The sequence below is a fragment of the Somniosus microcephalus genome, chromosome 1 (genome assembly GCF_052327205.1).
Source record: "Somniosus microcephalus isolate GS21.2 chromosome 1, FLI_Smic_1.0, whole genome shotgun sequence".
Lineage (NCBI taxonomy): Eukaryota > Metazoa > Chordata > Chondrichthyes > Squaliformes > Somniosidae > Somniosus > Somniosus microcephalus.
In genome coordinates this window covers 113,079,052-113,091,524 of record NC_140987.1, presented here as the reverse complement: position 1 = coordinate 113,091,524, position 12,473 = coordinate 113,079,052, and the positions used below count along the sequence as shown (strand labels likewise).

General features: G+C 42.7%; 1 protein-coding gene across 1 annotated transcript; it reads left to right on the top strand.

Moving 5' to 3' along the window:
• The first annotated feature begins 51 nt into the window (after nt 1–51).
• LOC147124295 (cyclin-dependent kinases regulatory subunit 2) lies at nt 52–7,065 on the top strand. Its single transcript, XM_085984731.1, has 3 exons — nt 52–220; nt 4,065–4,192; nt 6,703–7,065. The coding sequence occupies exons 1-3, from the start codon at nt 162–164 to the stop codon at nt 6,753–6,755; spliced, it is 240 nt and encodes a 79-aa protein (XP_085840857.1). The 5' UTR covers nt 52–161; the 3' UTR covers nt 6,756–7,065.
• The last annotated feature ends 5,408 nt before the right edge of the window (nt 7,066–12,473 follow it).

The following is a 12,473-nucleotide window of genomic DNA, read 5'->3' as shown; positions in this document are numbered from 1 at the left end:
TCACCGCTCCGATCACGTGATCGTCCGAACGGTCCAATGGGCGCGTGCCGGTGCGATTCAAATCGCCTCGTGGGTTGTGAAGTTGGAACGCGCGGCGGTTGGAGGGGAGTTTGTGCGGTCACTGCTCACTCGTTCAGCCGGCGCCGACTAAGAGACAGACAATGTCGAACAAACAAATCTACTACTCGGACAAATATTACGACGACCAGTACGAATACAGGTAAAAAAAAGTTCTGTCATCTGAAGTGGCGGCGGGTGTAGTTTATAAATGCAGAAAAACATCCGCTCCGCCCCCCCCGGTCCAAGCACGATTTTGATTTTTTTTTAATGTCGGACCAAGTAAACGCGCGGCGAATAAGTGTTTTGAACGTTAAACTTTTCTGAATGTTGACACTTATCTATATAGGCTTTTTTTTATTTTCGCGCGATCGCAGCTCTGAACTAAACTTGACAAAATCGGAATAAAGATATTACCGCCTCATCGTATTTGCAGGATCCCAAATTTTAAATCTGTAAAGCTCTTCCTCTCTAAGTCTGGCCGTTCTCCAGTTCCGTTATTCGGGATGATGGCGATGCTAGTGCTCGGTGCGGAGCTGGGAAGATGTTTTATTTATAGTGATCTCGAGCTTCTCTCTCCCGGCTCAGATCCCGTGATGTGACGTAAGGTGGGCGGGCAGGTCTCCCGGGCGCCGACTGCCCGCCCGCCATCTTACTGACACACACCTGCATCCCACTGAAGGGCTCGCACGCTGCCTTTCCATCTTTTTTGATTGCTACGTTCAAAAACCGGGAAAGAGGGTGGATGTACCGCATCTCTCAAAAGATCTCACTCTACTGTGTATAATGCGATTTGCTGCCCCAGCAGGGTGCCTTTGCTTAAAAGGTTCCAGAGGCTGATTGTAGTTACTGCACAGTTTCCAAGCCAACGGAGGAGGAGGAGGATGATTGCAGCAGAGGGACTGACTATGTGTGACACAAACAACAAGACCTGGTCTCAGAGGCGGCAAATGGCCAATGCCTTCTGGCTTTTTTTTGCTGCAAGGCATCGCTTGCTCTAGTGGTTTAAATTTTAAGGCTTGCTTTGCTGCTGTGATGAGTTCCATTTCCGGAGATAGGAGTGAGTTTCTTTTTCTAAATGATGTCTGGTTTGTGTCAAACTTATGGACCATCCAGTCCAAAAGTAGATATGTGGCTGCTCTAAAGAAATAACTTGCATTTATATATAGCGCCTTTCACGACCTCCGGATGTCCCAAAGCTCTTTACAGCCAATGAAGTACTTTTGAAATGTGGTTCCTGTTGTAATGTAGGAAACTACTACATGTTATGATCACCTAATAACTTATATTCATGTTTTGTTTCAGATCAGTTTGTTTTTCATCTTCGACTTGTTTTTCTAAATTTAGTCTTATCACCTACTAGATGGGTATGTTTGCATTAACATAGAAGATAGGAGCAGGAGTAGGCCATTCAGCCCCTCGAGCCTGCTCCACCATTCAATGAGATCATGGCTGATCGTTCTCCCAAAAAAACATGTTGGCGCACTGCGGTTTTGGGGACTCAGAATTTGCGACATGAAGCTCAGCCCCAGGTCAAATAAGGCACTGAGGTTGTGTACCATCAGGTACAACCTGAGTAAGCAGCTGGGGATGGACTATGAGAAAGGAAGATAAAAATGGGAGTTGTTGTTAGAAACCAAATAAGTTTGGTCTTTGCTAATGTCAAGTTGGAGAACATTCTGGTTCATCCACGACTTGATGTCTGACAAGTAGTCAGTGCTGATTGTGAAGTTGAGGGTGATGATGGGGAGTTGGACCTGGATGACATCACTGGCATGTGAACGTTGACCCCATTCTTACCAAGGCCACTGTCTAGCTGGGAACTAGGAAGAAGCTATGGATTGGACTTTAAGGCACTCTCGGTGACAGTGGAGATGGGGTCATAAGACGCTCCTGAGGTGGTCATGCAGGGTTTGGAAAAGTGCTGAGAATGTTGGGGTAACAAGGTATAGAACCATGTGAGAACAGTGCTCTGGAGGAGGAAACGGTGGTCAAAATTTCAAAAGGAATGATGTGGTCAAATAGGTTGGGGAGGGATAATGCAAAGTAACAAAGGATGATATTGGTGACTTCAACCAGTACAGGTTTGATACAGTGGGATGAAACCAGCCTGAAGGAATTTTTAACAATGGGAATGGTAAGTGTGGACTAGATGATGTGTTCAAAGAACTTGGAGAGGAATGATAGGTCTACATTGAACATAACCTCTGCATAATTGTAAAAATCTTATTTTATTTTTTAACGGCATAAGTTTTCACTTTCAACATAGTGAGTTGAGTGTGTCAGTCCTTTGGCTCAGTGGTAGCGCTCTTGCCTTTCAGTCAGGTTGTGTGTTCAAGCCCCACTCCAGAGACTTGAACATATAAACTAGTTTGACATTTCAATTCTGCTGTATTGGATGTGTTATCTTCCAGGCAAAGTATTACATTCAGCCATATGCCTGCTTAGGTGGACATAAAAGGTCCCATATCCCAACCTAGAGAGTTCGAACGATGGATACTCATCTGCAGTCTCCACAGATGATGCCTGATCTGCTTGATTTGTTTCTGACATTTTCTCTTCATTTGATTTCCAACATCTAGTTTTTTTTGCTTTGAGTTCTCTTGGTGTCCTGGCCAACATTTATCCCTTAACCTAAACCACTACAAGATTGGTTATTTTATCTCATTGCCATTTGTAGGACTTTTCTGTATGTAAATTGGTTGTGTTTGCAAAATTTGAAAGTATTTAATTGTGAAGCACTGTGGGATGTCTGAAAGATGTGAAAGGTGCTATATGTTCATTCTTTCTGTAGTTTGAAAATTGGTGTGAAAACAGAAAAAAGTTGTTGTCTTTGTTGGTACCCATCCAGGCAGATGGAGATGGTATTATTGTTAAATGTTTACTGAGCTTTTCTCTGCAGTTGATGACCTAGCTCCTCTTGTTAAATACAGTAGTAACATTAGTTAACAGAAGAATGTTATGCATAGTCTTTTTGTAACATTAGCAATGTATAGCCCATTTGTATTACAGAATTACTTTATACCAGGTCAGTTCCCTTGCTGCCAAATCTCCCTATTAATAATACTGCAGAACAACTTTGGTAGCAACAGACACTGTACAGTTAATAAGTCATGTTTGCAGCATTTTTAGTCAGGGACTTTCCTTGATGTTGGAAGGTTTGTACAGGCCATCAGTGCCAAACTCATTGCACCTGAAGGCTGGCCTCTCGGCCTGCTCACAATCCGTTCTAAAATGGCAATCCTCATCTTTTATGCCAGAAGCTGCCACTGTATTTCGGTGGTGACATGCAGGTCAGAGGCGCAAAATAAATCTTCCTTGGGTAGTCTTCATGCCTCTAGCAGAGCTGACCCTCTTTACAGGGTTATATCTGAGCTTGATATTGGAGGCTAATTACTATAAAGTACATGGCATATTAGTTTCTACTAAATTATCTATTTTCATTTCCTATTATTGGTTTATCTGATGTTGAGTTTACACATTACATGTTTTTAAGATTTAATTTAATTACAACAGCGACTACACTCAAAGTACTTAATTGGCTGTAAAGCGCTTTGAGGCGTCCGGTCGTCATGAAAGTCTTCCTTTTTCTTTCACCATGTTAACAGTATCTTCCTGCTGAACGCATCCGAGTTTCCTTGTCCTAACTATTAAAGTCAGGTGCTTCTTAGAAGCTACTTCACCCAATCATCCATCTAAAATAAAATCAAAACAGAAAATGCAGGTCAGGCAGCATCTGTGGCGAGAGAAACAGTTAGCGTTTCAGGTCACTGATTTTTAGGTCATCGACCTGAAATGTGAACTCTGTTTCTCTCTCCGCAGATGCTGTCTAAGCTGCTAGGTATTTCCAGCATTCTGTTTTTATTTCAGATTTCCAGCATCCGCAGTATTTTACTTTTTGTATTAGTCATCTAAATTAAAAGTTGATTGGATTAGATATGAACAACAGAACATTTATATATAATGTATTTTACTATAGATGAACTTAATTTCTGATTCTTTAACAGGCATGTTATGTTGCCCAAAGAACTTGCAAAGCAAGTACCAAAGACTCATCTTATGTCTGAAGACGAGTGGCGAAAGCTAGGTGTCCAGCAGTCTCTGGGCTGGGTCCACTACATGATGCATGAACCAGGTATTATGACTATTAAGGGATAAGAACTTTTTGCAGTGTGGGGAAAGCAAATGGATGCAATGAAAACATGTATGGCTTAAAATTATCTTCAATCTGCTGTTTCTAGCTGATGGTATACTTCGTTATTTCCCCACCCAAGATTTTTTATGTATTTTTGTCCTCGTTTATTTACAGTTGCTTAGACTTTTATTGGTGTATGCTAGACTTAAGATTGAGCTCCCAGTGAAGACTAATGTAAGATCACTTTCAGAACTGAGTTTGAAGTTTATGGTGAATCTGAACTGCACCTGGGATCTAACTGGATGAGAAACCAAGTCGGAGGACCTCCTTGTGGGTCTGCTCCTGGGCCTGGCCAAGGTGGCCATGTCTGCACCCGGGTGGAAGGAGCACGCAGTGTATGCCGGTACGCTTGAGGTCTTCTCGATGGGCCGAAATGGCCTCTATCTGCACTGTGGGGTTTCTGTGATTCCTCGACCGGCGGGTACTAGAGTATGTGGTGAATAGTGTAAATATTATTTAAGTTCATAAGTTTCCTTTTGTTTTTACTTAAGTTCTTTATTAGTTGTGCCCCTCTAAAAAGGGGGCACTTTTGTTAGATTTTTTGTTTGACACTGGGGCTACCCAGTGTCTCCTTAGTTTAATTAAGAAAAGGCAATATGAGAAACCACTTTAAATACAACTATTCATATTTGCTTGTTACATAGTATTTAGGCCTAGGTCTCCTGTTTTTCAAGAACTGCATCAAACCTCATTATTACAAGTTGCTGCACCAGCACACTGCCATGGACTGAGTAAATGTGAGTTCCTAATAACTCCCCACGTAGTGATGTGACAGCAGAGCTATCCATACCTTGTGCCTTTTATAGCTTGTTTCAAAATATTTTGAGGCCTGGGGTTTGTATATTACAGCTGTTGGAAGTTTAGAGTCTTTGGAGTGTTCAAGCCTGCTTCCAAGAGCTCCGTTAAGAGTGAACTGGCTATCGGGAAAGCTTGCACTATCGTGACACTTTTTTTGTCCTCATTTGCAAAATCTTGTTCTTCTTTACAAGAACCATAATATCTCTTCTGTAGAGGTTGTATATTGTATTGTAACACGAATGGTATTTACAAAGGCTGTATGATGAGTTAGTTGATGCATTGAAGTAGAGAGCCTAAGCATCTGAATTTATTTGTAAAAGTAAATGATCATAAATGTGACCCTGCTTCTGTGTTCTTTGATATAAAGATTGTTTCTATATGGTCCTATGTAAATACATGCTCTTAGGACTAGTTTCATAGAGTATTTGTTATAGTATGTCGCAATAACTACAGGTAAATGCAGTGAGGGTCATGCATCGTTATTCTGTTTGGTTTCAAGAAAGAAAGACTTGCATTGATATAGTGCCTTTCACGACCACCGGACGTCTTAAAGCGCTTTACAGCCAATGAAGTATTTTTGGACTTTAGTCACTTTGTAATGTGGCAGCCAATTTTCACACAGCAAGCTCCCACAAACAGCAATGTGATAATGACCAGATAATCTGTTTCTGTTATTTTGATTTGAGGGCTAAATATTAGCCAGGACACCGGGGATAACTCCCCTACTCTTCTTTGAAATAGTGCCATGAGATCTTTTACGTCCACCTGCGAGCAGATGGGGCCTTGGTTTAACGTCTCATCCGAAAGACAGCACCTCCGACAGTGCAGCACTCCCTCAGCACTGCACTAGTGTGTCAACCTCGCTTTGTGCTCAAGTCTCTGGAGTGAGACTTGAGCCCACAACCTTCTGACTCGGAGGCGAGTATACTACCACAGCTGATACTGGGGGCTAATTTTTTTTTTTTTTTTTTTTTTTTTTTTTTTTAAGTGCTGCAATAGGTTAAACCAGCAACAGGTCTTTATAGGCAAGTGAAACCTGATTCTTCAGCTGGGCTTGTGCTGGTTGCGAGGTTGGCCTGTAGGAAAGGCAGCGTATCTCCTGGTGTTTCTGCAGCTCCATATGCAGTTTGTACATTTCTTGCTATGGCCAGCAGAGGTCCTACATATGCTTGCACCTGAGGTTTTTCTATTTTAAATTAATGAGGTGTAGAGAACTTGACCTAACTGACATTTTAGTTTTTTTGGGGGGGATGCTTCCTCCACCCCCACAGAAGGTACTTTAGATTGCTCTCCATGTCAAATTTAAGTACTGGTTATTAAAATTGATAGAGCTACTCTGGGATGTATTGGACATTTCCCCCATAACTGAACGTTACTGCACCTGCTAAGTGGGTGACTGACCTGAAATGGTAGGTCTCTGAAACTAAAAATGCATTGCTTAATTCATAGTATTTCTTAACGTCTTTTAAAATTAGATTAGTTATAGAGTACTTTGTACAGAAAATAAAAATTCTCCCATAGTTACGCCTTTACTTCACATGTTTTAGAGCTGATCTTTAAGTTTATTAATGGTAAGTCCTACAATGAAGGATTACAGAATATGCAATAAATGTGCTGCTAATTTACCACTGACTTAAATTTTTTATTTCTAGAACCCCATATTCTGCTGTTCCGAAGACCTCTTTCAAAAGACCAAGAAAAATAAACCCTCACTTTCTGGAATTTTCTGGGACTTTTTTGTAAATATTGTAGTATTCAGTGAATACATTAAAATTGTACAAATTCATTCAGACCTGTGTATGAGCTGTATTCTAAACAGCAATAGAGCTCATTGTGGTACAGTGGGTTTAGACTGCTATGAGATGTATTTAAGAAGAAGTACTAGCAGTCAAAATGATGTTGGTTCCACTCTAAGAAATGACAGTGCCTTTTGTTTACTTTTTCTGTGAATTTTTCTCTTGTGCCTTTAAATTTTCTTTTGATGGATACTGTTGTGAATAAAGATTTTAATTGCATTTATTGGGATTCCTGTATGTATTTGCTCTTCAGGTTGTGTTTCTGTATTTAATCCTTAAGGGAAGCTGAGGAGAAAGTCTGTTTAGGGGCAGGGGAATAGCTTTGTCCGAAGCTATTCAAGGTAATGCAATCACCCTGGCTCTGGGCCTATTGATTATCAATACAATAATTTCTTCAAAGATTAATATTTAACTAAGTCCACCAATGCATTGAGCATGGCTTAAAAGGGACAGTAACTTAGTAGTTTCAATCTCCCACTGTAGATTCATGGTATTTTGAAGGAGGAATTTAACATAAGATCATTCTTCTTCTATATTGACAATATTGCTGTGTCATCCTTGGCTACCGACCCATCATGGCACTGGCCCTTTAAGAAGTCTGAGCACTAACTACTGCTATTTCTTTGCAGAGAGTTTTCACTAATACCGCTGCAGTTCCAGCTTTGACTTTTGCACCAACCAAAACTGCTGAGAAGCACCAAAAGCAAATCAAAAGACATCACATCCGCCATTCCTGTCAGTGGTGTAATTTGAGCTCTGCTATTAACAAGTGTAATAAGGGCTCAAGCAGCATGGTCTTTCAGCTCTGTTTATAGTCCCAGATCAAAATGAGCTGGCTAACATCTTTTCCCCACTCTTGCACCATCAAGTAATGCTCTCTGTCTGATACTACAGTAGAAAGCAAGAGAGTTGTGATTGAAGCTGAGCTGAGACCATGTCAACATTTAAGAATAGATTAGGTGGTTGAAGGAAAGGGAATTGAGAGATGTGGAAATAGAGCAGACACATGGGATTAGGACTGCTGCTAGTACGGAGGATGTCACTAATGTGGACTGCTTGCGCCAAATGGCTTGTTTATGTTGGAATTTCTATGATACAGAAAAAAGAGACTTTCTCTGGCAACAGATTTAGTGCCAATTGTCAAAATGGGAGTGACTCCAAAATCTCACTGGTATTGATGAGCCCTCTGGCAATGTTCTATAATTTGAGGCACCAGCCTCAAAGGCCTTTGGCACTTATTCAGTCCTTTTTTTGAAGGGTGATCTGTACAACAGTAGGGCAAGTAGGTCCTCATCTGCATATTATCACTCACTATATCGGGGACAATCTTGCTGTACTCCAACTCTTGGGTATCCAGATAATTTGTAATGAGGGAAGGTAAAGAAACATAGTCTGTCCCTCCCTCTGAGTTGGAAGAACTCTTGTCCAAAGGTTTAAACTACCAACTGTTTTAACTGTCAAATCTTTGATTTGTGGACTCAAAAGCTGATATATTCACCTTCCTATCAGACTTTGGCCACCCCATGCACAATTTTCTCTGCCAGCTCACGATGAGTGAGTTGCTACATAGACTACGCCATGTCCCAAAAAGAGGATGACTGACTGCAAGCTTTCACTGACCAGTTAGTATAAGTTGAGGAGGTTCTTTGATGCATTCAACACCAGGGTTTCAACATGTTGGTTCTGAATAGCCTTGTACCACATGGTGCTTAGGATTTGTCCTACCCTTTTAAGGGAGTGAGCAGGCATACATGAGTAACCCAAATTGTCAAAATAGAATTAACTTAGTAGGTCCACCTACTGCTGCTCTGTTGCATATCTCATAGCCAGTGATTTGGAGTCATATTCTAGATGCTGAACCCCATGCCAAAGCAACTGTCCCAGGAGATAATTCACTATACTACCTGACACTCAATGATTGGACTTCGATAAAGACACCTTTTCACAGTCAGCATAAATTCTGGGTTTATTCAAGAGTGTTATTCTTGCTTCATGCTAAGATTAATTGTGGATATCTAAGGGACCAGCGCTTAGAATTGCATCACTGAACAGCGGGCTGTGGCGAACATCCTTGTCACACTTGAGATCGAGTACTCTAGGAACCTTGTCATAGAGTCATAACGGCACAGAAGGAGGCCATTTGGCCCATCGAGTGCCAGCTCTCTAGAGCAGTCCAGTCAGTCCCATTACCCTGCTCTATTCCTGTAGCCCTGCAAGTTTAGTTTGCTGAATTTTCAATGCGAAGCAGTTCTTTTGAGAGCAAGTAGAAAAGGTGTTGGAGGCTATGAACAGAACATTTGTGTGATTACTAGATTGGCATAAGGGGTAGACCCTCCCATCCAAGGACCACCAGTAACTTTTTCATTATTTTGGCTAAGGTAAGGTATGTAAGATTATAGTCAATTTGCTTATTAATTTGTCTTAACACTTACTTTCTTTATTATATACATATATATGTATGCAGTTACTAATTTGTTTATTAACATACAAATATATATACACAATTATAATTAACTTACAAGGCAAAGTAACCAGCTTAGCGATAAGACTGATGGGAAAAATATTGATCAGCTTGACATTTTTATCACAGTAGACGAGCTGAACAAAACATTTCCACAAAGACAGGAGTTGTAATAACTTGAGAAAACAAGACTCAGCTCGGGCTGAAATCTGCTCAACCATAGAAACTAGACTGATAATGGAGTTTCATTAGACAGATAAGAGGCCCATGTTCCACAATAACATCTCTTGAAATAGGTGTTTTCCAGTGGAAAGTAACAGAAGGGGAGGGACGACATGAGATCAGGGAAGTTGAGTGATAGATCCGAGGGAATGCCATACATAGATTTGAAGTGAAAGAAATGGTATAAAAAAGGGACACCAGCATGGGGTTAAGTGTAGAAGAAGACAGGAGGATTCAAGTAATTCTTGGAGACACTCGGGTGAATACGGGCCTGGGGCATTGCCAGAGGGGTGCAGATAACTCTTACTGTGACTTTTATCCAAGGCATAAACGGGGTAGTATAACTCTTTATGATACCTTGTAAAATGCTGCTTAAGATACAGTAATTGTATTGATTCCTGCTTGTGCTGAATCTTCCTCTTAGGCAGAACCGAGGATGACTTGCTTCCACATTAAAAATGAGTTCACAGGTGAGCAGCACGGTGGCATAGTGGTTAGCACTGTTGCCTCACAGCGCCAGGGACCCGGGTTCAAATCCGGCCTCGGGTGACTGTGTGGAGTTTGCACATTCTCCCTGTGTTTGCGTGGGTTTCCTCCGGGTGCTCCGGTTTCTTCCCACAGTCCAAAGATGTGCGGGTTAGGTTGATTGGCCATGATAAAAATTGGCCCTTAGTGTTAGGGGGGATTAAATACGTGGGGTTACGGGGATAGGGCTTGTGTGGGATGGCTGTCGGTGTAGGGACCGGGTGCTAGGGTTTGGATGATCAGCCATGATCTCGTTGAATGGCGGAGCAGGCTCGAAGGGCCGAATGGCCTACTCCTGCTCCTATCTTCTATGTTTCTATGACTGATGAGTCCAATGCGGGACCTACAGTCTCTGTCACAGGTGGGGCAGACGGCGGGTGGGTGGGGTGCTTGGGTTGACGTGCACTCCTTCCGCCTGCTCCACTTTTGCGGTCTTGGGCCAGGGATTCCCAGGTGTCGAAGGGGATGTTACACTTTTCAAGAAGGCTTTGAGGGTGTCCTGGAAGCGTTTCCTCTGCCCGCCTGGGGCTCTCTTGCCGTGCCGGAGTTCCGAGTAGAGCGCTTGTTTTGGGAGTCTTGTATCGGACATGCGGACAATGTGACCTGTCCATCGGAGCTGATTGAGCGTGGTCAAAGCTTCGATGCTGGGGATGTTGGCCTGAGCAAGAACACTGACGTTGGTGCGCCTATCCTGCCAATGGATTTGCAGGATCTTGCAGAGGCAGCGTTGGTGGTACCTCTTCAGTGCTTTGAAGTGCCTGCTGTACATGGTCCATGTCTCTAAGGCATACAGCAGGGCGGGTATCACTGCTGCTCTGTAGACCATGAGCTTAGTGCCGGGTTTGAGGGCCTGGTCTTCAAACACTCTTCCTCAGATGACCGAAGGCTGCACTGGCACACTGAAGGCAGTGTTGGACTTCGTCGACGTCTGCCCTTGTTGACAGTAGGCTCCTGAGGTATGGAAAGTGGTCCACGTTGTCCAAGGCCTTGTCGTGGATTTTGATAATCAGGGTGCAGTACTGTGTGGCGAGGGCAGGTTGGTAGAGGACCTTTGTCTTACGGATGTTTAGTGTAAGCCCCATGCTCTCGTACGCTTCGGTGAAGGTGTTGACGATAGTTTGGAGTTCGACCTCCGAGTGTGCGCAGACGCAAGCGTCGTCTGCATACTGTAATTCGACGACAGAGAATGGGACGACCTTGGATCTGGACTGGAGGCGACGGAGGTTGAACAGTTTCCCGTTCTGTAAATTAGCTCCACTCCAGTGGGGAGCTTACTGAGGGTGAGATGGAGTATTGCAGCAAGGAAGATCGAGAAGAGCGTTGGTGCGATGGCACAGCCTTGTTTGACCCCGGTTCGTACGTGAATTGGGTCTGGTGGGATGGGGTTGAGGACACTCGCGTCGAAGACAGAGTCGCGGTTAAGGAGATCTTCGAAGTGCTCCTTCCAGTGGGCACTGACTGCCTCTCTGTCCTTGATGAGTACCTCTCCATTGAATACGCTGAATAACGTTTTAATCACTGCCATCAATACAGGTCAATGTCAAATCATTTGGAATCCAAGATCTCACAAAGATTCTTACAGGTACCATGAAGCCTGTTATCCTAGATTGGGAACCAAATTGCACAGTTCTTGTCCACAGATATCCTATGGGCCAGGTCTAGCCTCACTCACTGAGGAGTGCCTCCATTTTGTCCAAACCACAAGGAACCTGTGTAGGTGGTCACTTAAGATACTTGCAGCAATATGGGAAATGATCACTACCAATACTTGGATCTCTGCATTTTGAGCCAAACTTCTATGTTTTTGTAGGATGGTTTGATTTGATTTTTGGGAGCACCGAACAGTTGCAATGAACAGTTCAAAATGACAATGCCAGTAGTCAGGCACAGTGTCGAGGAGAATGGCTGGCCAACGTGAACCACAAGGATGCTTGTTTTCACATTGCTATGTAGTAGTGTTATTTTGAATATTTCAGGTCCATTCTTATTGCAAGTACCAATATAAAGTGATCACTTGGCCACAGCACATTCAAAAAATCTATTTGGTACATCCCAATATATAGCATTTGCACTTCTATCCATCTTTACAGGACTGGCTTATTATCATACAAGAAGTTTAAAGCCCAGGATATGGAGAAGCACTAGGCAACATCCACCAGTTTAGAGTTAAGTATTGGGGGCAGGGGATTTGTGAGATTTAACAGCAATGACAGAAGCCCTGGGCTTTGATCCAACTGGGGGAATGGCCCTGGGCTCTAGCAGAGTTGGGGTGTGCATCCAGGAGTATGGCCACATTCTCGTGGGGGTTGGTAATGGTTTTGATGTGAAAGATTTTTGTTTAAAAAAACTTCCAAAATGTATTTGTTCTCCCTTACCTATTGTAACTCAATTGGAAAAAAAACACAGCACAGCTGTAAAA

What these genes read in the sequence shown, in the direction of transcription:
- LOC147124295 (XM_085984731.1), top strand. Translation starts at nt 162, where the DNA reads ATGTCGAACAAACAAATCTACTACTCGGACAAATATTACGACGACCAG. An exon ending in GACGACCAGTACGAATACAG is followed by an intron (nt 221 to 4,064) that starts GTAAAAAAAAGT and finishes ATTCTTTAACAG; the next exon opens with GCATGTTATGTTGCCCAAAG. An exon ending in CTACATGATGCATGAACCAG is followed by an intron (nt 4,193 to 6,702) that starts GTATTATGACTA and finishes TTTTATTTCTAG; the next exon opens with AACCCCATATTCTGCTGTTC.